This window comes from Saccopteryx bilineata, chromosome 2 (assembly GCF_036850765.1).
Source record: "Saccopteryx bilineata isolate mSacBil1 chromosome 2, mSacBil1_pri_phased_curated, whole genome shotgun sequence".
Lineage (NCBI taxonomy): Eukaryota > Metazoa > Chordata > Mammalia > Chiroptera > Emballonuridae > Saccopteryx > Saccopteryx bilineata.
In genome coordinates this window covers 291,671,158-291,695,474 of record NC_089491.1, presented here as the reverse complement: position 1 = coordinate 291,695,474, position 24,317 = coordinate 291,671,158, and the positions used below count along the sequence as shown (strand labels likewise).

At 41.2% G+C, this 24,317-nt stretch overlaps 1 protein-coding gene across 1 annotated transcript in view; it reads left to right on the top strand.

The window, feature by feature from the left end:
* The window catches only part of COLGALT2 (collagen beta(1-O)galactosyltransferase 2), an 84,393-nt gene that overhangs the window by 28,921 nt on the left and 31,155 nt on the right, over positions 1–24,317 (top strand). The window contains exons 2-5 of the mRNA XM_066261324.1: positions 15,565–15,675; positions 16,674–16,791; positions 18,518–18,652; positions 21,785–21,989. Coding sequence (XP_066117421.1) covers positions 15,565–15,675; positions 16,674–16,791; positions 18,518–18,652; positions 21,785–21,989 — 569 coding nt within the window. The remainder of the gene's footprint in view (positions 1–15,564; positions 15,676–16,673; positions 16,792–18,517; positions 18,653–21,784; positions 21,990–24,317) is intronic.

The window sequence follows — 24,317 nt, the reverse complement described above, 5'->3', positions numbered from 1 at the left end:
TACTCTTTTTGAATTAGAAGGTGCAATAATACATGTATGTGGAAAAAGAAAAATTGAAATGGTACAAAAAAGCACGTAGTGAAAACTCTTTTCCCTGCTTTACACATCCTGTCTCATTCTTCATAGTTATGGTTAATGGCTTTATTAAACAGTCTTCCTGAAATTTTTTATATGTATAAAAATATGCTATTACCGTACAACAAACCATCCACCCCAGACTTCATGACAAAACTATGACCATTTTGGCTAAGCTCGTCAATTCTGTGATTCAGAGATTCACAAAAGGTGCAACAGGAATGACTTTCCTCTGCTTCATGAGACGTGGATCCTCAGCTCAAAAGACTGGAAGGCTGGAGGCTGGAGCCAGCCGAAGGCCCACCCACTCCCATGCTTGGTCCTGGACTGGGTGGACTGGAAGATGGAGACTGCTGAGCAGAACGCGACATGTGGCCCCTCTGTGCGGTATGGCTTCCTCACAGCATGGTGCCCTCTCAGTGATATGGGACTCTGGCTTGAGTCTTCTGGTCAACAAGGAGAAGCTGCTTCTCCTTTCAGACTTAGCCTTGAAAGTCACACAGTGTCATTTCTGCCACCTGGATTAAAGAGGAGGAGACCTAGCCCCCATCTTCACTGCAGCTATCTTTGGAAAATACATATATAATCCCCTCCATGGGAATTGAGTCCACTTGGAGATTATTCCATATAGAGCTCTCAGGCTAACAGCTGCATAGCAATCTACTGCTTGAGTACAAATCACTTATTTATCCAGCCACCTCCTGTTGAACATTTCATTTGTTTCCAGTCTTTTGCTACCACAAAGATGCAATAAATTTTTATTGTATCTTTCATGCATGTATCCAAGTATGTACCATATTTTTCATTCCATAAGATGCACCTGACCATAGACACACCTAGGGTTTTAAGGAGGAAAATAAGAAAAAAAAAATACTCTGAACCAAATGATGTGTTAAAATATTTAATTAGATACTGTATTTTTCACTCCATAAGATGCACGGGCATTTCCCCCTCTACTTTTGGGAGAAAAAAATGTGCGTCTTATGGAGCAAAAAATACGGTAGGTTATATTTTTGGAAGTGGGATTGCTGGGTCAAAAAATGTGAAAATTTAATTTTGATAACTAGTAAGCCTAGTTCTTTGCATCAGGCTTAAGTTTGATTGAATGTGAAAAAAAAAAAACCTTCAAACTTAATGAAAATCTGGTATAATATTTTTCATATACCATTAGCCCAAACTTATACGTACATAAGTTCATGATTTTAGGGAGTGAATCCTTTTATCTAAGTGGTAATATGCCCAGACCAAAAAATAATAATAATAGTTCTTATTATCAGGAAAGAAGGAGAAAATGGATATCAGTAGGTTACTAGCCATTTTTATACCATTTCTTTATATGTGTCCTTTCTGATTCTCCCAAAGATGTAGTAATTATCCCCATTTTTCAGATAAGGCAACTGAAGCTCAGAAATTATAAGAATCTTGCCCGTGGTCTGAAAGATAGAAAATATGGAACAAGAATTCAGACCCAGGGCCTTTTCCTCCCACACCAAACTGGAACAGGACCTTCAGGTTACAGATCCAGCATTGACTCAATCTGTCCTGAAATCTTGCTTTTCCCCAAGATCCCAGGGAGGCGACTCAATCTTGCTTTGCCTCTGTGCTGTCTGCATCGTGCACGCAAAGGTGAACCTTCTCACGATGGTTATTCTTTAAGTGGAATATTCTCTCCCGGCCCCAACAAAGCAGAGCAGCCCAGGGCAGCTGCTCCTGCACCTCGATTGCAGTGACTTCACAGTCTCCGCAGTTCTCCTCTGTTGTTGCTTCTTTCCGATCTCACACACAGTGAACCCTTTCATAAAGAACGGCTGAGTCATGAAAGGAAAGGTAGGGCCACGAATTTATTTGCAGGCCTGGAGTCCAACCCTGGTCTCTTCTCCCAGTCTGGGGCAGCAGTCCCTTGACCGCCGTCCACTCCAGGCCGAGTGGACCCTGTCTGGTGCTGGGCCCAGGCTCTCCGGAGTGCAATCTGTGAAGCCAAGACCAGCATGCAGTGAGAACTGGGCTTCCAGCCCAAACTCCCAGTAGACTAGTGTTTGCTTTCTGCGGCAGTGAAATGGGAAAAATCATAGTCTTCAAAATAGAGCAGAGAGGAGAAAAACAGAGCATGGGGTAGCATAGCTAGAGGGTTTATGCTTTGTCATTCAAAAACTCTAACTGGGAGATTCTTATAAAGAAATGAAATTTTGTGCCAGAGAGGCATAAGGCCCAAACCTGCAGACCCGTGGAATATTCTCAATGATTACTATGGGTTTTGACTTCTTATTTGGCCTAAAGGGATAATGATGACTTTGAGATTCAGGAGTTAGAAGGTACTGAAACAGGGTATTTCCAGGGGGGTTATAAATGAGGCAGAATATTTCTATGTGATTCCAGATGACTTTACTAATAACAAAAAGGCTCATATGCTAAGGTCAATACTAGTTTTAAAAAGTTGAATTAGCCTATAATGAAAGTACTGTGGAAAAGTGATTCTCTGAATATATGAAAATGTTATATATGGAGGTATGAGTCATTCCTAGAAAATAGTATGTTTTAAGTGATGAATACAGACTGAGTACAATATGAGAGTGAGTTGATAAACTGGAAAATAGAGTTGAAGAATTATCCTGAATTTAGTACAGAAAGTCAAGGGGATAGAAAATGTCAAAGACAGGTTTAGACATATGGAGGAAAAAAGGTGGTAAGATTCAATATATGCTTGTTGGAATTCCTGAAGTCAGTTTTGAAGAGAATAGGGACAAGGCAACATTTGGACAGAATATGGCTGAGAATTTTCCAGAACATGTAAAAGACACCAATCTTCAGATCCAGATTTCCAGATTCCAATGAATCCCAACCAGGATAAATAAAAAGAAACCCATAACTGTTACATCATAGTTAAACTGAAAAATAAATTTAGCAAAAAAAGATGAGACCTTAAAAACAGCAGAGAGGAGGGATAGATTAAACAACAACATACTAAAGCTGACTTTTCAAGAGCAAAATCAAAGCCAGGATTACATCTTTAAAATGTTAAAATAAAACTGACATCCTGCAATTCTATACCTAGCAAAACTCCCTTTAAATGAGAAGGGTCAATGGGGACATTCTCAGACAAACAAGAATTGAGAGCATTTACTACCCACAGATGCTGACGAAAGAAGAATCTAAATGCATGTGCTTCAGGGATAAGGAAATAATACCAGAAAGAAGATTTAAGATGCAGAAAGGAATGGTGAGCAAGAAAAATGGTAGACACGTGGGTGAATCTTAACAAATTATGGACTTTATGAAATGATAATAGTAAGATCTAATTTAAAGAATTAAAAAATCAAGATAGAACTAAAGTATGGGATAACCATATCATTTATTTGGGGATGTAGAGTGACTAAATCATTCTACTGTCCTTGTATTGGTTTGCAGAGAGTAACATGTTTATTAAATTTAAACTGTGTTAAGTTAGATACATATATTCTAATTTCTATGATAACCACCAACTGTTAAAGGGGAAAATAATAAAATGAGAGGAAAATAGCTCAACCTAAAATAAATTAAGACAGAAAATATTGGGGAAAAAAAACAACTAGTCATGAGGATGTCAAGTACAGCATAGGGAATATACAATATACAATAATATTGTAATAACTACAGATAGTATCAGATGGGTACTAGACTTGTGGGGTGATGACTTTGTAAGTTATACAAATGTCTAACTAAAAAATTACCATAGTTGTAGAACACATATTCTTCTTTCAGACACAAGTGGAATTTTTACAAAAATTAAATACATACAAGCTAAAAAGCAAGCAACTTATTTCTTACTTTTAAATGGTACTGTCCGATGAAAATTCTTTATTTTGTATTTATCTTCATAATACCTCTCTTAATCAAAAGGTAGTTTTATTTTGCAGAGAATAATTTTGAGATTTATCTGCTTGAAATTCCATACTAGGCTGGCTGCGGCCAGATCCCAAGCCCCTTGTTCTATGGAGATATTTCTTCAGAATGTCATTCTTATGTCATAAATTCACTTGGTCATTTACTTTCCGGCCTACCTGTTCATTCACTTAATATGGATTTCTCTCCGACTCATGACTGTACTATATTGTTGAAATTCTCTCAAGGATTAAAAACTCAAGAACATAAAAAAGCTTTAGTAGCTAACATTTTCACTCCCTGAGAGGCAGTGACCTCTGGGTGCATATTCACCCTATTTTTGATAGGTCATCTCTTTCTACCTGCATAGTACAGTTGGTCCCTGACTTATGATGGTTTGTCTTGCAATTTTTTGATGTAACAATGGTGCAAAAGCAATACACATTCAGTAGAAACATACTTGGAATTTTGCATTTTGGTCTTTTTGGAGGGGAGGAGGATGTCTAGTGGTATGCAGTATTATACTCTATTGCGATTCTGGAAAATGACACTGAGCCCAGCTCCTGGTCAGCCACCAGGCACCATCACAAGGGTGCACAACAGACACTACAATGTATCCCTTGTGTGATTTGATTTTTCTCAACTGCAGGCTAATGTAAGTATTTATATTTTGAACACAATTAATGTAGGCTAGGTTAAGCTAAAATGTTTGGTAGGTTAGGCATATTAAATACATTTTGATTTATGATAGTTTTAAGTTATGATGGTTTTCTCCATATGGAACCCATGATAAGTAGAGAAGCATATGCATTTGCTTTCTTTGAGATCTCGGATAACCTGCTGTATGTCCAAGTCTACCCTTGAGTTTCTCTCCGCAGGTATTTCTCACTTGAGAGAAAACTGTGGTCCATGTTTAAAGAAAGCCAGTGCCCTGACATCATGGGGCAGATAAGCTGCGAGTCAGTTGAAGAGTCCTCACCTCTAGGCAGGCCGGCTTTGTTCACAAGGTGGAGAATTCACTGAGCCTGCAGGAATGTCAAAACATTTATTTTGATCTAAAGAGATAACTTGGCAGAAAATATCCTTTCCTTACTAGAGCTCCAGAGTGCAATGTTTTGGGTTTCTCTCTCTGTCTCTCATTGGTCTTGATGTGATGGGGGTTGGTGGTGGGGGGTTGTTATTTTGTTTTTGTTTTTTGGTGTTTTTTTGTTTTTGTTTTTGTTTTTGTTTTTTTGAGAGAGAGAGAGAGAGAGAGAGAGAGGAAGAGAGACATTAACTTTTTAAAAGCTTGCCACAAATACCATCTGGTGACTTTGGAAGGTAGGCCAAGGATCCTGGATTTTAGACTTCAAAGGTACTAAGCCTTCTCTGACTTTCCCATATGGGTCAAATTCCCGGTGGTAAGTTCTTTGGTACCATGCACCTCCTCTCTAGTACTTATCACAGTTGCAAGCTGATCTTAACTTCTGTGGTATTGAGTGATCTATTTCTCCCTCTGATCTCTAAGCCTTGTGAAGGCAGGGATATGTTTGTCTTTGCTCATCGTTGTATTTTCAAGCCCGGGACAGTGTAAAGTATTGCTGAATGAATAACTGACAGTAAGATCGCTGTCCTCACCCATCTTTTTAAGCACTAAATATTTGAAGTGTGGATACTATAGCCGTAAAAATAAAACACACAATTAGATAAGTTTGGGGAGATATCTTTTGGAGCACTTCCATTCTGTTTCATAATCCATATCTGGGAAGTCTGAGTTTGAAGCTGGCCCTGGAAACAGGCATGGAGTCAGATACTGCTTGGTCTCATGCTCTGGTGGAGCCCAGTAATCCATCCGGGAGAAAGTGGGAAACATGACCAGTTGCCTTGAAGGCAGCACCCAGAAGATATTTGGCCAGGGCAAGATTCAAGCAAATGTAAGTGTGGTTGATGGTAAATGATGGTAAATACGGCAATAGGTGAGTCATTCTTCTTCCCGGCTCTCATTAGGGTGTGTCCTTTGAGCCAAATTAGAAATCCAGCGATGGGACTTGGCACTCATCATTATAAACAGAGCCTAGTTCCAGCCAACAAAGGGAGAAAGCTGCAACTTCCCTTTCAGACCTAAAAGAGGGTGCAATGGCTTCCCCAGGACCAAGCAGGACAAAGGTCGCTCTTCCTGCTCTGTCTTCCCCAGTCTCAGTGCCGGCATGCCTGAGGCCTGCTTTAGTCTTTACCTGCCACCATGTTCCTCTAGAGGCACCATGGGAACAAAGCCAAAGCTATCCAACGTTTAAAGCCCAGAATCTCCCTGGCCGATTTTTTAGTCCGAGTGTTCTGTAAATCATATCATAGCCTGTCCGCTGGTGAAATTCTCGTTTCCATTCCCACACAGCTGATGGGTAGAGAGGCAATTAGGTGTTACCAGGGCCAGATTCAAACTCACTGGCCCAAGTGTTGTCAGTCCAGGGTCAGAGCATGGCCTCAGATGTACAAAATTTTCATCAAGGCAACTATTTTCAGGAAGACGTGCCAAAGCCCTGTGGTACAAGGTGGTACTCAAGAATGAGTCACAAGTTTGATCAAATGAGTCACAGGTATTTTCTCCTTTAAAACTCACAATATTCTAGGAAGTAGGTACTCTCCCATCTTATGAATGAGAAATCGTCATAAAGCTACTAAATGCTGAACACAGGAGGATTAAGGCCTAAGTAACCTATAAACTAAAGGTGAATTTTCAAAAGCAATGGTAAGGACTTGAGGGCAGAAATAACAAAATACCTAGCATAAAATCAAGAATTTTATATTAGGTCAGATTTTCAAAAAAGAAAGTCAAGTCACCCTGGCCAGATAGCTTGGTGGGTTAAAACGTCATCCCGATACACAAAGGTTGCCAGTTTGATCCCTGGTCAGGGCCCATATAGGAACAGATCGATGTTTCTGTCTCCCTGTGTCTCCCTCTTCCTCTCTCTCTAAAACCAGTAACGTAAATGTCCCGTGTCTGTGGTGATTTTACTAAGAACCTAACGCCTTTGATAGATCAGCACTTTGAAAGCACAGTTACAATTTACTCTGTACCTTCCTTAAAATACTTCTTTCTGTTTCAAACTTCACTCAAAAGTACAATTTCAAAGTAAGACTCAGTAGCGGTTAACAAGACAGTCATTGAGCCCTGCTGTCTGACTTCAAGTCTGGCTCTAACTCTTACTACTTCTGAGGTTTGGACATGAGGTGTCACCTCTCTGGACCTGCTCGTCTTCACCCTTATAGCGGGACTAATAAGAATATATGCCATAGGGTTGTTGTGAGGGTTACATGAGAGGTTACAAGTAAAGGGTTCAACTTTCAAATGGCTACAACTAGAGTTCAGCCATTTGTTCTTGCTGCCTCCCTCTTTACAGAAGTATAGTAAGTATATTATACCTATGATAAGTAGGAAGTGTAATAAGTATAATAGTGAAGTAGAAAAACATCTCTGTGCTGTGGATTTGTGCATGGCTCCCGTCCCAGCAGCCTGTTACAAACCCACACGGACCCTGGATATGTCAGGAGCACAGAGTGTCCCTTCCTTCTGACAGTAGTTTTCCATAATAGAGATGGGGGAAAATACCATCAAAATAGACTGACACCATGAACAGAGTAAATAACTAAAAACTCCTCAAAAATGTGCCTCGGTCCTCTGCAATCTGCCTGCATGTGTTTATAGAATATGAACATGCAGCTAACACCTGCCGGGCAGTATCCCCCTGCCGCCCCCAAGTAAAAAAACATAAAACAAAAAAACCCTCTGAAAATGAAGTGATATGCAAAGGCCAGACCTAAAACTTTTCAAAGCAGGTAAATTCAAGGCAAACATTTTCTCTCCCTCCTGAGCCGGCCAGGACTGTTATTCCTGGAACCGAGACAACAGGTCTGGGTAACGATGATGGACTAGACTGACCTGTTTCATCAGCTGGAGCCACATTCTTATTGTAGGTGATTCTGTGGGAAAACAGCCTTGAATTCAGTTTGCACATTGGACACTTTCTGTCTTTGTTCCTTCTAGCCTGCTCTTTTCAATTCGGAAAAAGGGCAATAGCAGGAAGAAATTGGACAGCTGCTTGATAAATCGAAATGCTTTATGCAGGTTTATTCTGTTATATTCGCTGCGTCTTTTGCTTACATGGCAGGCTCTTATAGTAAATATGGGAAGTATATTTTTATTATGTCATCCATTTATGCCAGTATGTATTTATTCACTATAACTCAGATTCAAAAGTATTTTTAAAAAAGGTTCGTTTGGGATATGTTCAATTAAGTTCACCTTGATGTTGAATTAACTATTAAATGGACAACTGGCAGATTTTGCCCTTCTTTCTGGCCCTTAGGAGTGAAATTGATTTGTTGCTTAATTACCTTTCCAGAATCAAATATATTCTTTTTATATCGCTCTTACCCAGGCTTCAGGTGTATAAAATAAAGCCTATGATTGTTTCTGGAGTTAAGTGGGACATACCGAGGAGGGATGTAGAGAGTATAAGCATTTATTTTATGGGAGGGTTTCGTGAGCAGTTTTCCAGATTTCTTCATTCATTAGGAAGAATTGCTACTAGTAGACTTGGTAGAACTTAGGAAAAGCTTTTTGGGGGGAGAAATCTCCACCCCCACAATCCATCTCTGTATCCTTACCCATATCCACATCTAGTTTCCGCCCAGCAGATGGAGTCTAGATTTTAAACAACTGTACACCGTTACCAGGAAGCAAGACTTCATCCTCCTATTTTTGCCAAGTGGCCAAGTACATCCCTTCCCGTTGGCAGAACAGCTGCCGTCCCCGAGAGCAGAAACAGAAGTGGTGGGACTCGATGACATGACCTTTCTTAAAAATGGATTTTACTAGTTGCTTCCAGCAGTGGAATTTTATTGGAAGGTGGAGCTCTTTCTTTTCTCCACCAATGAGCTTTCCTTCCTGCTTGACAACAAAAGACAGCTGGGAGGGTAGTCTTTGAAATCTCAAGTTGGAAAATCCGTTTTTGCCAACTCACTAGTCATGGTGCGAGTCGTCCAGCTGGTGACTAATTGTGTTGTTCATCGCATCCCTCTTCCCTTGGGCCACTGGGAGACTGAGGCAGCAAAGGTCAACTGTCACATTGCTGTCTTCATCCTATTCTGCCGATCACGGTCCTGCCGTTCTGTAGGGTCAGAAGTCCAGATGTTCTGGGGTGGCAGGGAAGCCGAGAACATTCCCTGAGGGTCCGCGCAGATGGAAGTGATCAGGAGAACCATTTCCTCCATATCTGTGTCCCACCTGCTGGGAGCCCCTGTCCACACGTTTATATGGCTCCCGTGGCCCCACGCTTACCAATGTGAGTTTAGCCCTAACAACCTCAGTAAGACTTGTAAAAATAAATGAGTCCGTGCTAATTATTTCAAGTTGGCTATTAGTGTAAGAGCCAAGACTGAGGAATGAAAGCTGGCCTGGAACAAGGAGAAATGTCAGTGTGTTTAGACATTGCCAGAGAAATCCTGAGTGTGTGCGTGTGCATGTGCGTGTGTGTGGCGGGGGCACAGCTGAAGTAGTAGAGCTGCATCATCCTGCAGACGTGTTTACTCACTGGTCTGCTCTGTGAGCTCTCACCTTTCCCTGTGACAGGGACAGTGCACCTGCTGGCCCGGATCTTCAGTAGCCAAGGAGACCCTGGCAGGTGCTGCTGATCGTATTTGTGGTATGGGTTGACCTTTGTCCTAGCTGGACTTTGAACCTGAGACTCGTGGGCCTTTGCTGACATGCAGAGCTAGAGAAGAGGAAAAGGAAGCAGAAACAGGAGGTGGAAGCAGAATTAGAGAGAAAGCAGACGGGCAGCCTTACGATGAGAAATGGCCTAGGCTTCCCCGCACCTGTTTCTACCAGCTCCTCCCTCTCAGGTACTGGCTCCAAAGGAAGCCAACAGGACGGATGGACAGACTGCCAGCACAGTAGCTGTATCAGGGCCACAGCTCTCCTAGACATGGAGGAAAGTGACCTCTTAGTGGTCGCAGATCCTGGTGCTCCTTCGAGATCAAAGGAAGTCACTGTCCCAACATGGCCTTCAAAGAAAATGAATTGTGTGATGGCTGGCATGGCTCCTTGAGCTGAGCTCTCCTTGCTGTCTTGTCCTGAGCCAGAGAGACCCAGAGAAGAGAGAGGGAGGGGTCGTTGATTAAGTGTGACTCTACTCTGGGGGGGGGGGGGTATTGAGGCAAAGGTTATGTAGTCTTGCCCTCCTGGGAACAGGGTCTTCCGGCCAGCACATCCTGTGCTCTCTCCAACAGTGGGCTTCCGGTTTGATTAGGACTGTAAGTCACTTTGCAGATCACTTTTACAGATGTCTCTTCACATCATTTGTTTTCTTTAAGGAATCACTTAGCCATGTCTGTTCCCTTTCTGGGTGCCTTTCCTGGTCTGAGGGGGAGAAGGACGGCTGACCTGAGAAGCACTCATTTTCCACGGGACTGGAAGGAGCAGGCTGGACTGGATGCCCGGGCTTCTCCTGAGCGGGTCACACGTTCTGTGTCCTCAGCTTCCTAGCCTGATGGAAAAATCCATCTCAGCTGCACAGGTTTTTGTGTCCAGTTGCTTGTGGAGTCTCAAAGCAGGACAGGCAGCACATTGTTGGATTCTTCTGCAGGACTCTCCAAATAGAACCTTTAGCTCGAGCCTGATGTTTCCTCCAGGGAGCTTGCACCTGGGCCTTTGCTATCTCTCTCTCCAATTCTCTCAACGGCCCAGTGCCTGCATGCTTTCAGGATTGTGTATTTGAACAGAAACACATTTGTGTCAGAGGGATGAAAAGGCAACAGAAGTGTCTGCCTGGATTTCTGTTGATTTGTTTTCTCTAGGGGAGTGGAGAGGCAGGGCAGTGAGTCTTGAGTGGGGAGTGCAAGCCTTCCTCCGTGGGCGAGTGTGGTCAGCGCTGCTCTTCTCCTGGGACAGCGATGGCCCTGCACATCAAAGTCCCGTGTGGATGGACCTCTGGCCCCAGTCAGAGGGTGTCTCCTTGTCCTCGGAACACTGAGAACAAAGAGAATCTTAACAATTCAGGGGAGGTAACGCTATAGGAAACGTTTTCAACACAATAAAGAGTAGTATTTGAAATTGACGCTTCTGTTTTTAATCAGATACATTTATCTTTGCATATGCTAAGCTCCTTATATCTAAGGAGGTTTGTCAGTAGCGGACACTTGGAGCTTGAAGTTGTTTTGTCAGTATACCAGGAAAATACACTTCATGCAATAAGGCCAGCTTATTGAGCGAAGAATGATGTGTATTAGGGCTGATTCCCAGTCCCAGGGATTGCTCTGTGCAGCCTTCATCCTTTGAGACACGTGACTCAACTCTCTTAGTGTCCCTTGTGGTTACTTCACTGGACACCGGTGGCTTATGGCCCTGTGTCACAGTCGGCGTGGTTCTCACTGACACGTTGTACTTTTCAGCACAATCGAAAGCTAGATGTAGCCCAGGACCCTCTCCACGTTGCTTTCTGTCCCCCTCTCTCATCTCCTCGGATTACCCATCGTTGTCCAAGGCACTCACCTGGTGTCCCTCAGCACTGTCAGCTACACACAGCCCCTCTCTCCCCCTCCAGCTGGGGGCCTGTCCAGTGGGCCTGCGGGTCTCCCACCTCCTACCTAGACCTTGTTTTGGAAAGAGGAGCTAGTTCTAATCTGATTTCCAGAAGAGACTTGAAAGTATTTAGATAAATTAGCCTTGCTTTATATTAAGACTACTTTTAATTCAAATACCCACCTTATAAAAAAAGATTTTTAAATATAGTCATGTACTGCTATCCCATTTTTCTATCCTTTATGACCTATGTGTGACTTGACGTTTCAAATTACTCGGTGTTTTACAGAAACTTACTCCCTACATAGCATTGGGTTTCACTATGCTGTGCTTAACAATTTATTTTCCTCTTGAACATTCCTGAATAGCCTCTCTATTAAAGATTGCATTTGTTACTTTTGGAGCTGCAGTGACCTCCAAAAGTTCAAGTAGAAAGAATAAAAGCCATTATGGATTGGGTTTAACAAAATCCTATTGACCGAAATTGCCAGATGGGGAAGAGGTAACTGCTGTCCCCTGCTCTTCCTTTGCTCTGACCAGGTCCCCTGTCCCTGGGAACCACTGCTGCTGACAGTGCCCATGGCTTTCTGTCCCAGAGTAACTGCTGAATTCCAGTAAAATCAAAGCATTTTTACTCTCTTTTATAAATCTCAACACCTCTTTTTTCCCATGACTCTTTTTTTTCTGTTTGCCCTTCCTTCCTTCCTTCCTTCCTTCCTTCCTTCCTTCCTTCCTTCCTTCCTTCCTTCCTTCCTTCCTTCTTTTCCTGCCTTCCTTTCTCTGTTCCTTCCTTTCATTTTCAATTTTATTTAGTGTGGTTATTTAAAAGAAAAGAAAACAGCAGAACTAGGTGTTTAGTTTTGTTAAAAATCTTTTGAGCCTGACCAGGCGGTGGCGCAGTGGATGGAGCGTCGGACTAGGATGCAGAAGACCCAGGTTCAAGACCCTGAGGTCGCCAGCTTGACCATGGGCTCATCTGGTTTGAGCAAAAATTCACCAGCTTGGACCCAAGGTCGCTGGCTCAAGCAAGGGGTTACTCGATCTGCTGAAGACCCATGGTCAAGGCACATATGAGAAAGCAATCAATGAACAATTAAGGTGTAGCAATGCACAATGAAAAACTAATGATTGATGCTTCTCATCTCTCTGTTCCTGTCTGTCTGTCCTTGTCTATCCCTCACTCTGACTCTCTCTCTATCTCTTTAAAAAAATAAAATAAAATAAAAATTAAAAAAAAAAGTTTAAAAATCTTTTGAGCATTTAGAGAGATAATCATGATTTTTTTTCTTCAGGTCTATTAATATAGTCAATTATATTATATTGAACAATCTTAGGACATACTAGACAATATTTTCTGTTGGATTCTGTTTTCTAACACTTTAGATTTTTGCAGCACGCGCATTAAAAGATATTTGTCTGTGGTTATGTATGTATGTGTGTGTCCACTAGGTTTAAATATCAATAGTACTTGTTTTATAAAAAGAACTTGGATTCTTTCCCCCCTGTACCCTGGAGGACAAGCTACATAGCATTGGAAATATCTAGTCTGCTATGATATCTAGTAAAATTCCCTTGTGAAACCATCTGGCCTAGTGTTTTGTTTTGTTTTCTTTATTTCTTCCAAGGAAATTCTGTTTAAGGTTTATATTTCTGCTGGAGTTGATTTTGCTAATATGCATCTTCCTAGGAAATCTCCCATTATATCTAGTTTTTAAATTTATTTTTCATTGGTGTGTACAAAGTAATTGCTTATGATTTTAAAATGTTTTTAGATCAGTCATAACCCCCTCATTATTGTCATTTCTTATTTTTGTATTTGTAGTGTCTTGATTAGCTTAACTAGTGGTTGTTTTTTGTTCATTTTTTTCTCAAAAAGTTGTTTTTCAGCATTTTCATTTGTGTATTACTTCTCTTTTTTGTCTTATACTTCATGATTTCTAGCTTTATCTTTATTTTCTATTTTTTAATGCTTGTTTATTTTCTTACTCTTTAGATTTTTGAGTAGTAATTCAGTTTATTTATTTTTATTGATTTAAGAACATAAAACTACATTTTCTCTGCTCATAGATATAATTGTATCCAAAATTCTGATATGTAGTATTTTCATTATTCATTTTTATAAGATCTGATATTGATTTCTATTTCTTATTTTACTCAATAGTTGTCTAATGGAGGATTTTTTCTTTTTTTTTTTTTTTTTTTTTTTTTTTATGAAGCTGGAAACGGGGAGAGACAGTCAGACAGACTCCCGCATGCGCCCCACCGGGATCCACCCGGCACGCCCACCAGGGGCGACGCTCTGCCCACCAGGGGGCGATGCTCTGCCCATCCTGGGCGTCGCCATGTTGCGACCAGAGCCACTCCAGCGCTTGGGGCAGAGGCCAAGGAGCCATCCCCAGCGCCCGGGCCATGTCTGCTCCAATGGAGCCTTGGCTGCGGGAGAGGAAGAGAGAGACAGAGAGGAAAGCGCGGCGGAGGGGTGGAGAAGCAAATGGGCGCTTCTCCTGTGTGCCCTGGCCGGGAATCGAACCCGGGTCCTCCGCACGCTAGGCTGACGCTCTACCGCTGAGCCAACCGGCCAGGGCTCTAATGGAGGATTTTTAATGAATACTTTTGTTTTTATTTTATTGCTAATTTCTAGTTTTATTGCATTGTGATCAGAGACTGCCATTGATATTATTTCAATAGGATAGAGTCTTTCTTTGTTAAGTAATTACTGTACTGGTCAACTTTTGTGACTGTTCCATATGTACTTGAGAAGAAAATATAGTCTCTATGTATGATGTATTCTGTACATCCTCTCCACATACTTACTCTTTTTCCATTTGCACCATCTTCAACTGAAAGAGTATGTTAACACCTCTTATTATTGGTGTTTCTCTTTTTTTTTTTTTGCAATTCCTATGCTTTCCACTAAATCAGTGGTTCACAAACTACAGCCAGCAGACTGGCTGCCTGCTTTTGTACATAAAGTTTTATTGGCACACAGGAATGCTCATTACTTTATGTGTTGTCAATGACTACTCCTCTGCTGCAGTGCCTAGGACAGGGAATGTATGGCCTGCAAGCTTACATTCTGACTTTGTGGCTCTTAAAGAAAAAAGATTGCCAAACCCTGTACTCCAGGACAGCACAAACCCATTTGCATTTATTTTATCTTTGATGTGAATTACACCCTTTAGAATGATAATTATACTCCCTCTTTATCATGCTTACTTTTTTTTTGGCCTAAATTTTACCTTATTTTATGTCAAGATTGTTATAACCCCTGTTTTCCTTCTTTCTTTTCGGATTGACTGGTATCTCTCTTCATTTTTACATGTTCTGACTCCTTTAGATGTGTATCCTGAACACAGCATGAATTTACTTTGTTATATAATATGAAATTATTTTTGTTTTAGCAAGTGAGTTAAGCTCCTTTATAAGTGGACCGGTTTGTTATATTTTCAAGGTAGAACAGAAATAAGCTTTGTATACATTATTTGAAAGCTTTCAATGGTCCCCTTTTTTGTATAAGTGATGGCAAAGTTAATCCTAAATAAATATGTGAAGATACCTTTGATTTTGAGGTTTATACTGGAAACTGTTATTGTGGCTTTCAGCTCTTGTACATGGGATTAAACCAGCACTGACTAAACATTCTATTGTGACCAGAAAATGCATTTGAAATGAAAATGCAACTGAATTATTGCTTAAATGAAGGATAATTGTTAGTGAAGTTCAAGAGCAGAGTATATAATGTGGATAACTAACATTTAAAGCAAATAGAAAGATTTTCAAGAAGAGTAATTAACTTCCACTAGTTTAATTCATTTTATACTTATACTGCTTCCTACAACCACTTATTCTACTACTGGCCAAGCCTTCTTGAAGGATCTAGTGACACAGGATGATATGAAGCTTATCTCTCCCTTTAGAAATGTATTGTTCAGTTTAGATGATGAGAGAATCGTTTTCATACGTGCAGTTTTTAGAACTGGTCACCCTCCTTTCACTTAATGGGAGGTCTTTTGGAATTCTCCCTCCTACTTTGGATGACGTAACTGAACTCTATTGTGCTTTCTCTCCTGCAGGGCAGCCACAGATCACAATACGGATAACACAACAGAAATACTCAGGGAGTGGCTGAAAAGTGTACAGAAAGCCTATCACTATGTGGAGTGGAGGCCTATGGATGAACCTGAGTGAGTAGCAAGAGAACCCTTGTGAACTCCTTCCTTACCCTTTCTCCCTACCGATTTCCAGCCACTCAGACTTCCAACCTCGGAGGTGCTCGAGACCTCTCCTTATCTTTTATCCGTGTATCCAGTAAGTTTTCTCCTGTGGCAGATCTGCCTCTTTCTCTCTTTCTCTTTGCTCCAGTAGGTACTCATTCTCATTAGGTCACAAGTAAATTAGCACAGTGGCCTATATTTTTAAATAGTGATATTATTTATTCATATTTTGAGTAAAAGCCTTTTAGACTTAAGAGATCGTTGTAAAAAGTTTGTACACGTTTTCCGTACACCTTGCTCTTTCACTTACCGTATCTTGGTAATCATTCTATAGTAATCACTCAGGAGCTTCCTCGTTATCTCTATAAGTGTGGAGTGTCCATTGGATGGATGTACCATGAGTATATCATCAATCTCTTACTGGGGGACATTTAGGTTCCTTCTGATCTTTACCACAGCATTTCTTAGTTGCTTCCATCTTTAAGCCATTCTACATACCGTACTGTCAAATCAGTCACATAGCATTTATATTGTGTGAGGTTTTAGAAGTAGTCAAGAGATGATTTAAAATATATGGGAGGACGTACGTGAGTTTATATGCAAATATCACACTATTTTATATAAGGGAATTGAGCAAGCACAGATTTTGGTATTCACAGGGGTCCTAGAACCAAAACCTCTTGGATGGTGAGGGAGGACTCAACTTACCTAGTACAGACTCAGTGGGTCTCTTTAGAACCCACTGAAATATTTTATATAAAGATTCTTCTGTACAATGAGCAGCAAGTTAACTGGTCTCCCTTTGTTCCGGTTTCCTTATGTATAATACAGGGATGATACTAAGAATAATAGTCTCTATGTCAAACTAGGGTTACTGGAAAATTAAATGAGTTACTACACAGTACCTGGACTATATAGGTGCTCAGTAATTATAAGCTACTACTATTATTATTATTTATTTATTTTAGGTCTTATCCTGATGAAATTGGTCCAAAGCACTGGCCGGCCTCCCGATTTACCCATGTGATGAAACTACGGCAGGCCGCTCTTCGAACTGCGAGGGAAAAATGGTCAGACTACATTCTGGTAAAATCAGATGTTTGATTTCTTGACAACTGTTATCTCGAATATGTCCAAATCAGTTGTCCAAAAACTAGGACCATGGGATCAATCAAAACACTCTTGTTTAGGCACCGCCTTCCCCACTTTTTAATAAAGGCACAGGGAGAAACATTAGGAAGGTAGTATTGGGATGCCTGGATTTCATCTCAGACCACTTCTGACCTGCGTTGTCAGTGAGTAAATAAGCTCGAATTATTTTATCTCATTCATGTAATAGGCACAGAATACTGCACCTTTGTAGTTCATGGGGAGTGCTATAAGTAAAGCAATGTAAACAGTCTTAATAACTTTTTATAAGAATTTTGTGGATATAAAAAATTAATTATACAAAAAGATTCATATTAACAGCTCTGAAATAAAAACCCTGATTTGGAGAAAGACACTTCCCTTCTTGACTTCCTGGTTGCTCCCCATTACGCTGGGCTCTCGTGGAGAATTTCTTTCCATGAAGAGGTTCAGTCTCTTCCCTTAGAACTTTGAGAGTGGTCCAGAGTGTACTGGGCTTGATGACCAGGAATCGGTGTTGTATTGCATCCTTGTCTTCCACGAAGCCATATCAACTGGAAAGGACAGTTCCCTAAGTAGCTACAGTTCCCATTTCCCTTCTGAATATTGATGAGGCTTTTTTCCCCACAAGTTTATAGGAACCAAGTTCTTCATCTGTGCCCCCCCCCCCTCACCACCAATCCATTTATTTCTTTTGGCAAGCGTTTTCCAACACAACACTAGAAATGACACCAATAAAGTAAAGCCAATATTGTTTCATTAAATGGATTGACATCTCTTGGTCACTAGACTGATTCCTAAAGGGACTATCTTGGATCTATGCCCGTTCCTTTAACCACAACAAAAAATCAGCCCAATGATTTATCTCACACACACATTTTCAGTGCAATAATTGCATAGAAATTTTCAGCTTGTACTGATGATACTTAACCCCATATAGCTATTTAAATGTCACTGAAGTGTGCAAATGTCAAACAATAAAATTTTTGGTAAACAGATTGACTATCATAAGTATGAAAGCTTCTGGTTATTTATTTTGTGAGTGTGGTAAAATATACATAAAAACTTCCATTTTAATAATTTTTAAGCGTAGAGTTCAGCATGATTATTTAACTTATACTATAAAACATGTTATACTGCCCCTGCAAGTGAATCATTGTTAACATGGACTTCAGTTAAAAATGGGAAATGGCTTTATTGGTTAGCATGTGTTGATATAATGTACTTTAAACAAAAATTCTGCTTGTAACATTAAAATAGCATTGATGGGTCTGTTTGGGCCCATTTTGGCATTATTAGATATAACCTAAGTAGGTTTTTCCATTTGTATCTAGAGTGGGCACTCAATCAGTGTTTCTGAATCAAGTTTTAAGGGCTTGGGAGCCCTGAATATCTTGTAGGTAGACCCTGTTTGAGTGTGTGCCCAGCCTGGTAACACCAATACATTGCTTGGTGCCTTTTGCAGAACTAAACATGTAGAAGGTAGACTACATGCAGTTAGACTAAATGTATTTAGTCTGAGTGCAAGCCATCCAGGTGCAATGGGTTTCCATAAGGTGAACATGGATAACTGGTTCTTTATCTCATGAACAAATCTTCGCGATTGTTCAGAAGTGTTGGGTTATTCTTGAACCCTTTACAGAAAGGTAGTTTTTCACCTGACTTTATCTTTTTCTTTTCCTAGTTCATAGATGCTGACAACTTCCTGACTAATCCACAGACCCTCAATCTAATGATTGCAGAAAACAAAACCATCGTGGCCCCCATGCTGGAGTCTCGGGGCCTGTACTCTAATTTCTGGTGCGGAATTACACCTCAGGCAAGTCTATGGCCAATGGATTAATGCTGTGAGTTTTAACAAGGTGACCATGTCTTAACAGTAGCCCTATTAACCTTTTCCACATTTCCTCCCTTGAAAGATGCATGTGGTTTTAGAGCAAGCATTATCAGGAAAGGAGGTAAATGCAGGTTCAATGCCACAACCAGGTGAGCTCTTCTGTGTCAACGAATTATGAAGAAAATATTCTAATGAGTTTAGCATTAGAAGCTTTAAATTAACTGATATAGCTTGCTGGGACTTGTAACTTTCTTTTCTCCCTGGTTTAGAGATTTTTTTTAAGTTGTTTTTTTTTTTTTGTTATTAAAACTATCCTAAGAACACTATAGAAAAATCTAAAAATAAAAAAAATTAAATCAGGTTAATCCCTACCACTCTAACATCATAGATAACATCTTGCATGTTTTTAATAACTATATCAGGTGCTTATAACGCAATTTACTTACACTATCTCTTTGTTTAAAAACATTTAAGTTGTTCGCAACTTTTAGCTATTATAATAATCATCATGATTAATACAATTTTTTCTGTATTTATTATTATTTCTTTAGGATGGCTTCCTACAAGTGGAATTTCTTGAGTCAAAGAGCATAAATATTTTGATGACCTTTGATATATGTTGCCAAATTTATTTCTAAAGAAATCAAGTAATTAGAACTGCTTTGGTAACTTATTTTTACAAAATTCATGTTAAGAACAGAATTCTTTTATTTCTATCACCTCTCTTTTCCATTACTAAAATCTTTCAAGTCTAGAGATCTGTTACTGTGAATACTTATGGCTGGTTATGTTTTCATTCTTTAGTTAATTAATTCAAGAGATAAACTAATCAATGTAGGACAAACATATGCTTAAGGAGAATATATATGTTAAATGTAGTCTCAACCCCAAAAGGCTAAAATTTTAAGTCTATCTTTTATATTTGGTTTGGTTTGGGACAAAAAATGAGGCCAAATGGTAGATGTTTAATAACTGGCTCTCTTTGGGGGGAAAATTCCTGATTGGTAACATTTGCCCGTTTTCATGGTGTAAGTATTCCCACCATGCAAACCACTTAAATGTTGTTTTAAGCTAAGTGAAAGGTTAAGAAAATTGCAGTCTAGCTACTTGATGAGATAATTATTAAAAATATGCAAAGCTGACATGTGTGGTTCTGTTAGATAGTGGGGATTAATTGGATTTTTATTTTTACAGCTACCAACATGTCAGCTGGCTTGCAAAATTCCTGCAAGTTTAACAACCCGTGGCTCTAGCACTCTACCGGATGAGGCATTCCTGTTCTGTTACAGTATTTCCTGCCGCCCCAAGAGGCTTTGAGTGTATATTATTACCCACATCTCTTCTAGGGAAGCATTATGTTCATTATTTATACAAGTCATTCAGTTCTTGATGGGAAAACGTTATATTAGGTTCGTTTGGATTCACGTGCTCTCTGTGAACAGCCTGCAGTGTTTCACGTGGCACAATCACTTGACAGTTGCTTTTATAAAAGTTATGCTTTGACACCAGCAACAAGGGTGGGCTATTCTAGTGACTCTGTCCTCCGGGTTCCCATTATCTTCTTTGCTTTCTTCATTAAAAGCAAACAGGAGAACGGGCTCCCCTATTTTGCACCCTAAAAGTAAAACTCTGAGCAACATAAGGGCAATTGCAAGCTTTCTCCCTCTGTTTCCAGCTGTCGACCATCTCCCATCAGGCTTCTGCTGGGGAAGCCAATGACTTCATAAGCTTAAGGCAAGCCCTGAACACACCCAAAGCAGAATGATTGTGATGTTTTTGTCTGGCCAGTGAACAAGAATTACTACCAACAACCAATTTATGTGGAAAAAGGACAATTATCACCTCTGCCTGTGTGCGGGAGGCATGTTAACTCTCTCTCTCTCTGCTTCTTCCCTCCCTGCCCCCAGGACATTCAGTGATTCATCACCAGCATGGATTTTCCAAGCTTCTCATTCTGAGACTCTTGTTCCTAAGCCATCTAGAGTTTTATATTTGACATGCGTTCTTAGGCTGCCCTTTAAAAAAAAGTGTCCCCTCTATCCTTTGGAAGAATGATCCTAAGTTCCTAAGCCTGTTCTGCTAACCTAAGGATAGTAAGTGACCCTTAATTTAAAGGCTAATAAAAATTATAGCAATAATAATATTCATATAATGAATTACAGTTTTCAAACCATCTCTATAGACCTTATTACATGCGATCCATTTTACAACCTTGTGAGAGGAAACTCGGGTTCAAAGAGATTAAGCATAGACTAAAGTCACACAACTAGGAGCCAGTTAGAAACGACTCGGAGACTTACATCTTCTAAGTCTTAATTTGAGCTGCTTCTACCTTACCACGTGGTCAGTGTCAGAGCTGGCTCGGCTGGAATACTCGTCTAGACACTGAAAGGACTGTCAGAGAAGGAAGAGAGGCTGAATGCCTGACATGTGGGCACTGGCATCCCAATAGAGAATGTGGCCGCAGAGCAAGGGGACTGGTTGTCTTTTGTGCTTGCCCAGAAGGGACTTCCAAAAGGGGAATCTCCAAATATTGAGTAAATAACCTCATTGAAAGAAGACCCTATTTCTATATTTAAGTGCAGTTTGTTTAGTTAAAAATATGATGCTTTCCTGATGCTAGCACTATTTTAAGCCCTTTGAATTTTTAAGACAACCCCGTGGGGTTAGATGGGGCCACCGTTTCTCTTTCACAGATAAGGAGCTAGGCTGAGTAATCTGACCGCTACCTACAGACAGTAAGTAGCGGAGGTGGGATTTGAACTCAAGGAGGCAGATACCAGACACTGTGCTCTTCACTGCTGGGTTTTACCACTTCATAATACTCATGTTTCAATCATAAATCAACACAAAATATGCTTTTATAAAATTATTAAATCAAGAGATATGCTGAAATTATTTCTGATAACAGGACCCTTTTAGTATGGCTTAATACATAAACAGCAATTCCTGAGCTCAATAGGAAATTCTTAGGCCAAGATAAAGAGTGCAGGTGGCCTGGCTTGGGGACTTTGCTTACCTGGTGATGACTCAGAAGGACTCGGCTAGCAGATGACAGTGAAAGATGAAGGACTCAGATCAGAGAACACAGCCCACATCCTTGCTCTCTTCCAGGGCTTCTATAAACGGACCCCAGACTACGTGCAGATCAGGGAATGGAAGAGGCTGGGTTGCTTTCCCGTCCCCATGGTCCACTCCACGTTCCTAATTGACCTCAGGAAGGAAGCCTCCAACAAGCTGGTGTTCTATCCCCCGCACCAGGACTACACCTGGACCTTCGATGACATCATCGTCTTTGCCTTCTCCAGTAGGCAAGCAGGTACTATTTGGGTTCGGTGATACCGCCCCCATGGTTACACTGCAAATAACCAGCCTCTTTGTTTTGTGCATGTTATTTAAAACGCTGCTATATCTGGAAATGGACTTTCTCTTCAGGTGGAGTTAGAGGCAATTCATTGTCCGCAGTAACCACACCAGCACCCTCTATGTTGCTTTTCCTGAGAGCAACAATGACCAAGAACCCTTACCCAAAATCCTGTTTTTATTGCGCAAATTTTCAGGGACCCAGACGCTTTCTCTATTGCTTTTTCACTGTCCATGGGCCACGGTCCTTAATTGTATGCCCAAAATGTCTCATTAGTAGGGATGCATTCTAGCCATTGAGTGAAAACCAGAGAAGGGACGGAGCTATCTTCCCCTTGAAGGGAACAGTCCAGAAGTTGAACACATCACTTCCCTGTATATCCCATGAGCCGGAACTCAGTCACAGCACGACACCTAGGAGGCTCAGAATGTTGTCTGCGCAGTCCAGAGCTCCAATGCCCTTGTTGTAGGAGGAGAGGGTAAATTTGGGGGAGTCAACCAGCAGTGTCTGCCACAGCCCCCAAAGAAGGGAAAGCAAAGCCAGGCTTAAATCTTTCATGAACCACTAGGAAAGCATTTCCAGAGTGAGCGTAAGTTGTTTAAAAAAGACAAGTCAGCAGGAATGTAAGTTATTTCTCTTGTGTCACCTGCACAGGCAGCTGGGGAGGACATAATTCACCAAAGTAGCTCAACAGGAAGATACACAACCTTCCCAAGGCCAGGTTTTATTCTCAGGAGCATTCAGAGCTTCCTGCCGAAAGTCGGATCCCATTATCAATGAGCCAGAAATGTGCCACTTATCCACTACCAAGAGAGACCAGGCAGATGGTGAATAAACTCCCCGCAGTCATATAAATTAGGGTGGATGGGATCACGCCAAGACCCTCAGCAGCTGAGGCAGGTTGCTGGCAGATGAGAATGTTAATACAAATTTAAGCTACAACTCATTTACCAGGCCATCCCTGAAGCCACGGGTGGCCCGCTCCTCAGTTGTCGACTTGGTAGGAATGAGATTATTAGCTGGAAGGCTGTTTTTTTTTTTGTTTGTTTGTTTTTTTCCCCCTTGGCTGCTAGGGCCATTGAGAACCTTTGGCCGGGTGTAGGCATTTTTAAGATTTGCTGTCAGGGCAAAAGCAAGGTTCTTATTCTCCTTTGGGTTGGAAGGTTCCCTGAAGGTTCCCGTGTCAGTGTTAATGGAACCACTTCTTTAAGCTTGGTCTGTGATTTGCTCTGACCTCCCCAAGATGAGAAGCAGACACAAGGCCTTCTCGTTTTTTCCATCTGCGCCAGGCTCTTTGGTTCAGAGCCTAAAGGAAGGCTGTTCCAAGAAAGTGAACGATGAACAATTGCAGTAGTGATCCTTGCCTAACAGAGTCCCCCTTTACAGCCGTAGCACAAGTCCCTACGGTGAGCCATGCACTAAATGGTTTTGATACACTCTTTTAAACCAAGAACCGGATCTGTGTCTGGGAGAGTGACACAGGTGGGAAAGGAATTTTCAGCTCTGTGCCTCGCTTGTCCCATTCTCTCAGAAGCAGGTGCTGAGGCCCAGAGCTCTTTGGCGGTCCAGTTAGGGAGAAGAAAGGTAGAAAAGGATGACAAGAGGGTCAGGCTCCAGGTTTTATTCTTGTGCTTAGCGTTGTGTTAGGCTCTGTGTTGGGAAAGAAAGGACTTTTGCAGGTGACAAACATAAATGTTAATAGCTAAGAAACAGTGAAAGCTGAGGGGCAGATGGGTGGTACAAACTGGGAGCAGGCCAGGAGTCAGGAGAGGGATACATGACTGTCACTTGGAAGAATAGAAAAGCCTTCCTGACAGCCGTGTGGTCCTAAGGCAGCACTGTCACTTGTCTCGAAGTGTTTTCAGGGACACATGAATGCGGACCAGGGAGTGTTCTTGGGCTCTTCCATTTTTAGGTCTGAAGCAAAGCACTTCCCTTCCCTCTTGAAAGAGTCTTGATGGGCATGATACGTCTTCTTTTGTTTTCACTCTGGTGAAGCCCCCTAGCGGTGTGAGATCTGTTGCAGCATCATTGCTTAACTGTCAGAAAGGGACTAAACAGTCTACATGTCCCAGGCAGGACCACCTACCCTCTAACCTGGATCCTTATTCTTTGACCTCGGACTGCAGGCATCGTCACACCTGGGTGATGAGTGACAGGGTCAATCCAAGTGTGCTGGGCACTGGGGCGTGGCTGCCCTTCTGGCCCAAGAAGAGAGCCCAGGGGTCACAGGTGAGGCTCTGTGGCTACAATGAGAGCAGGGTCAGGAGTTCATGTCCCGCT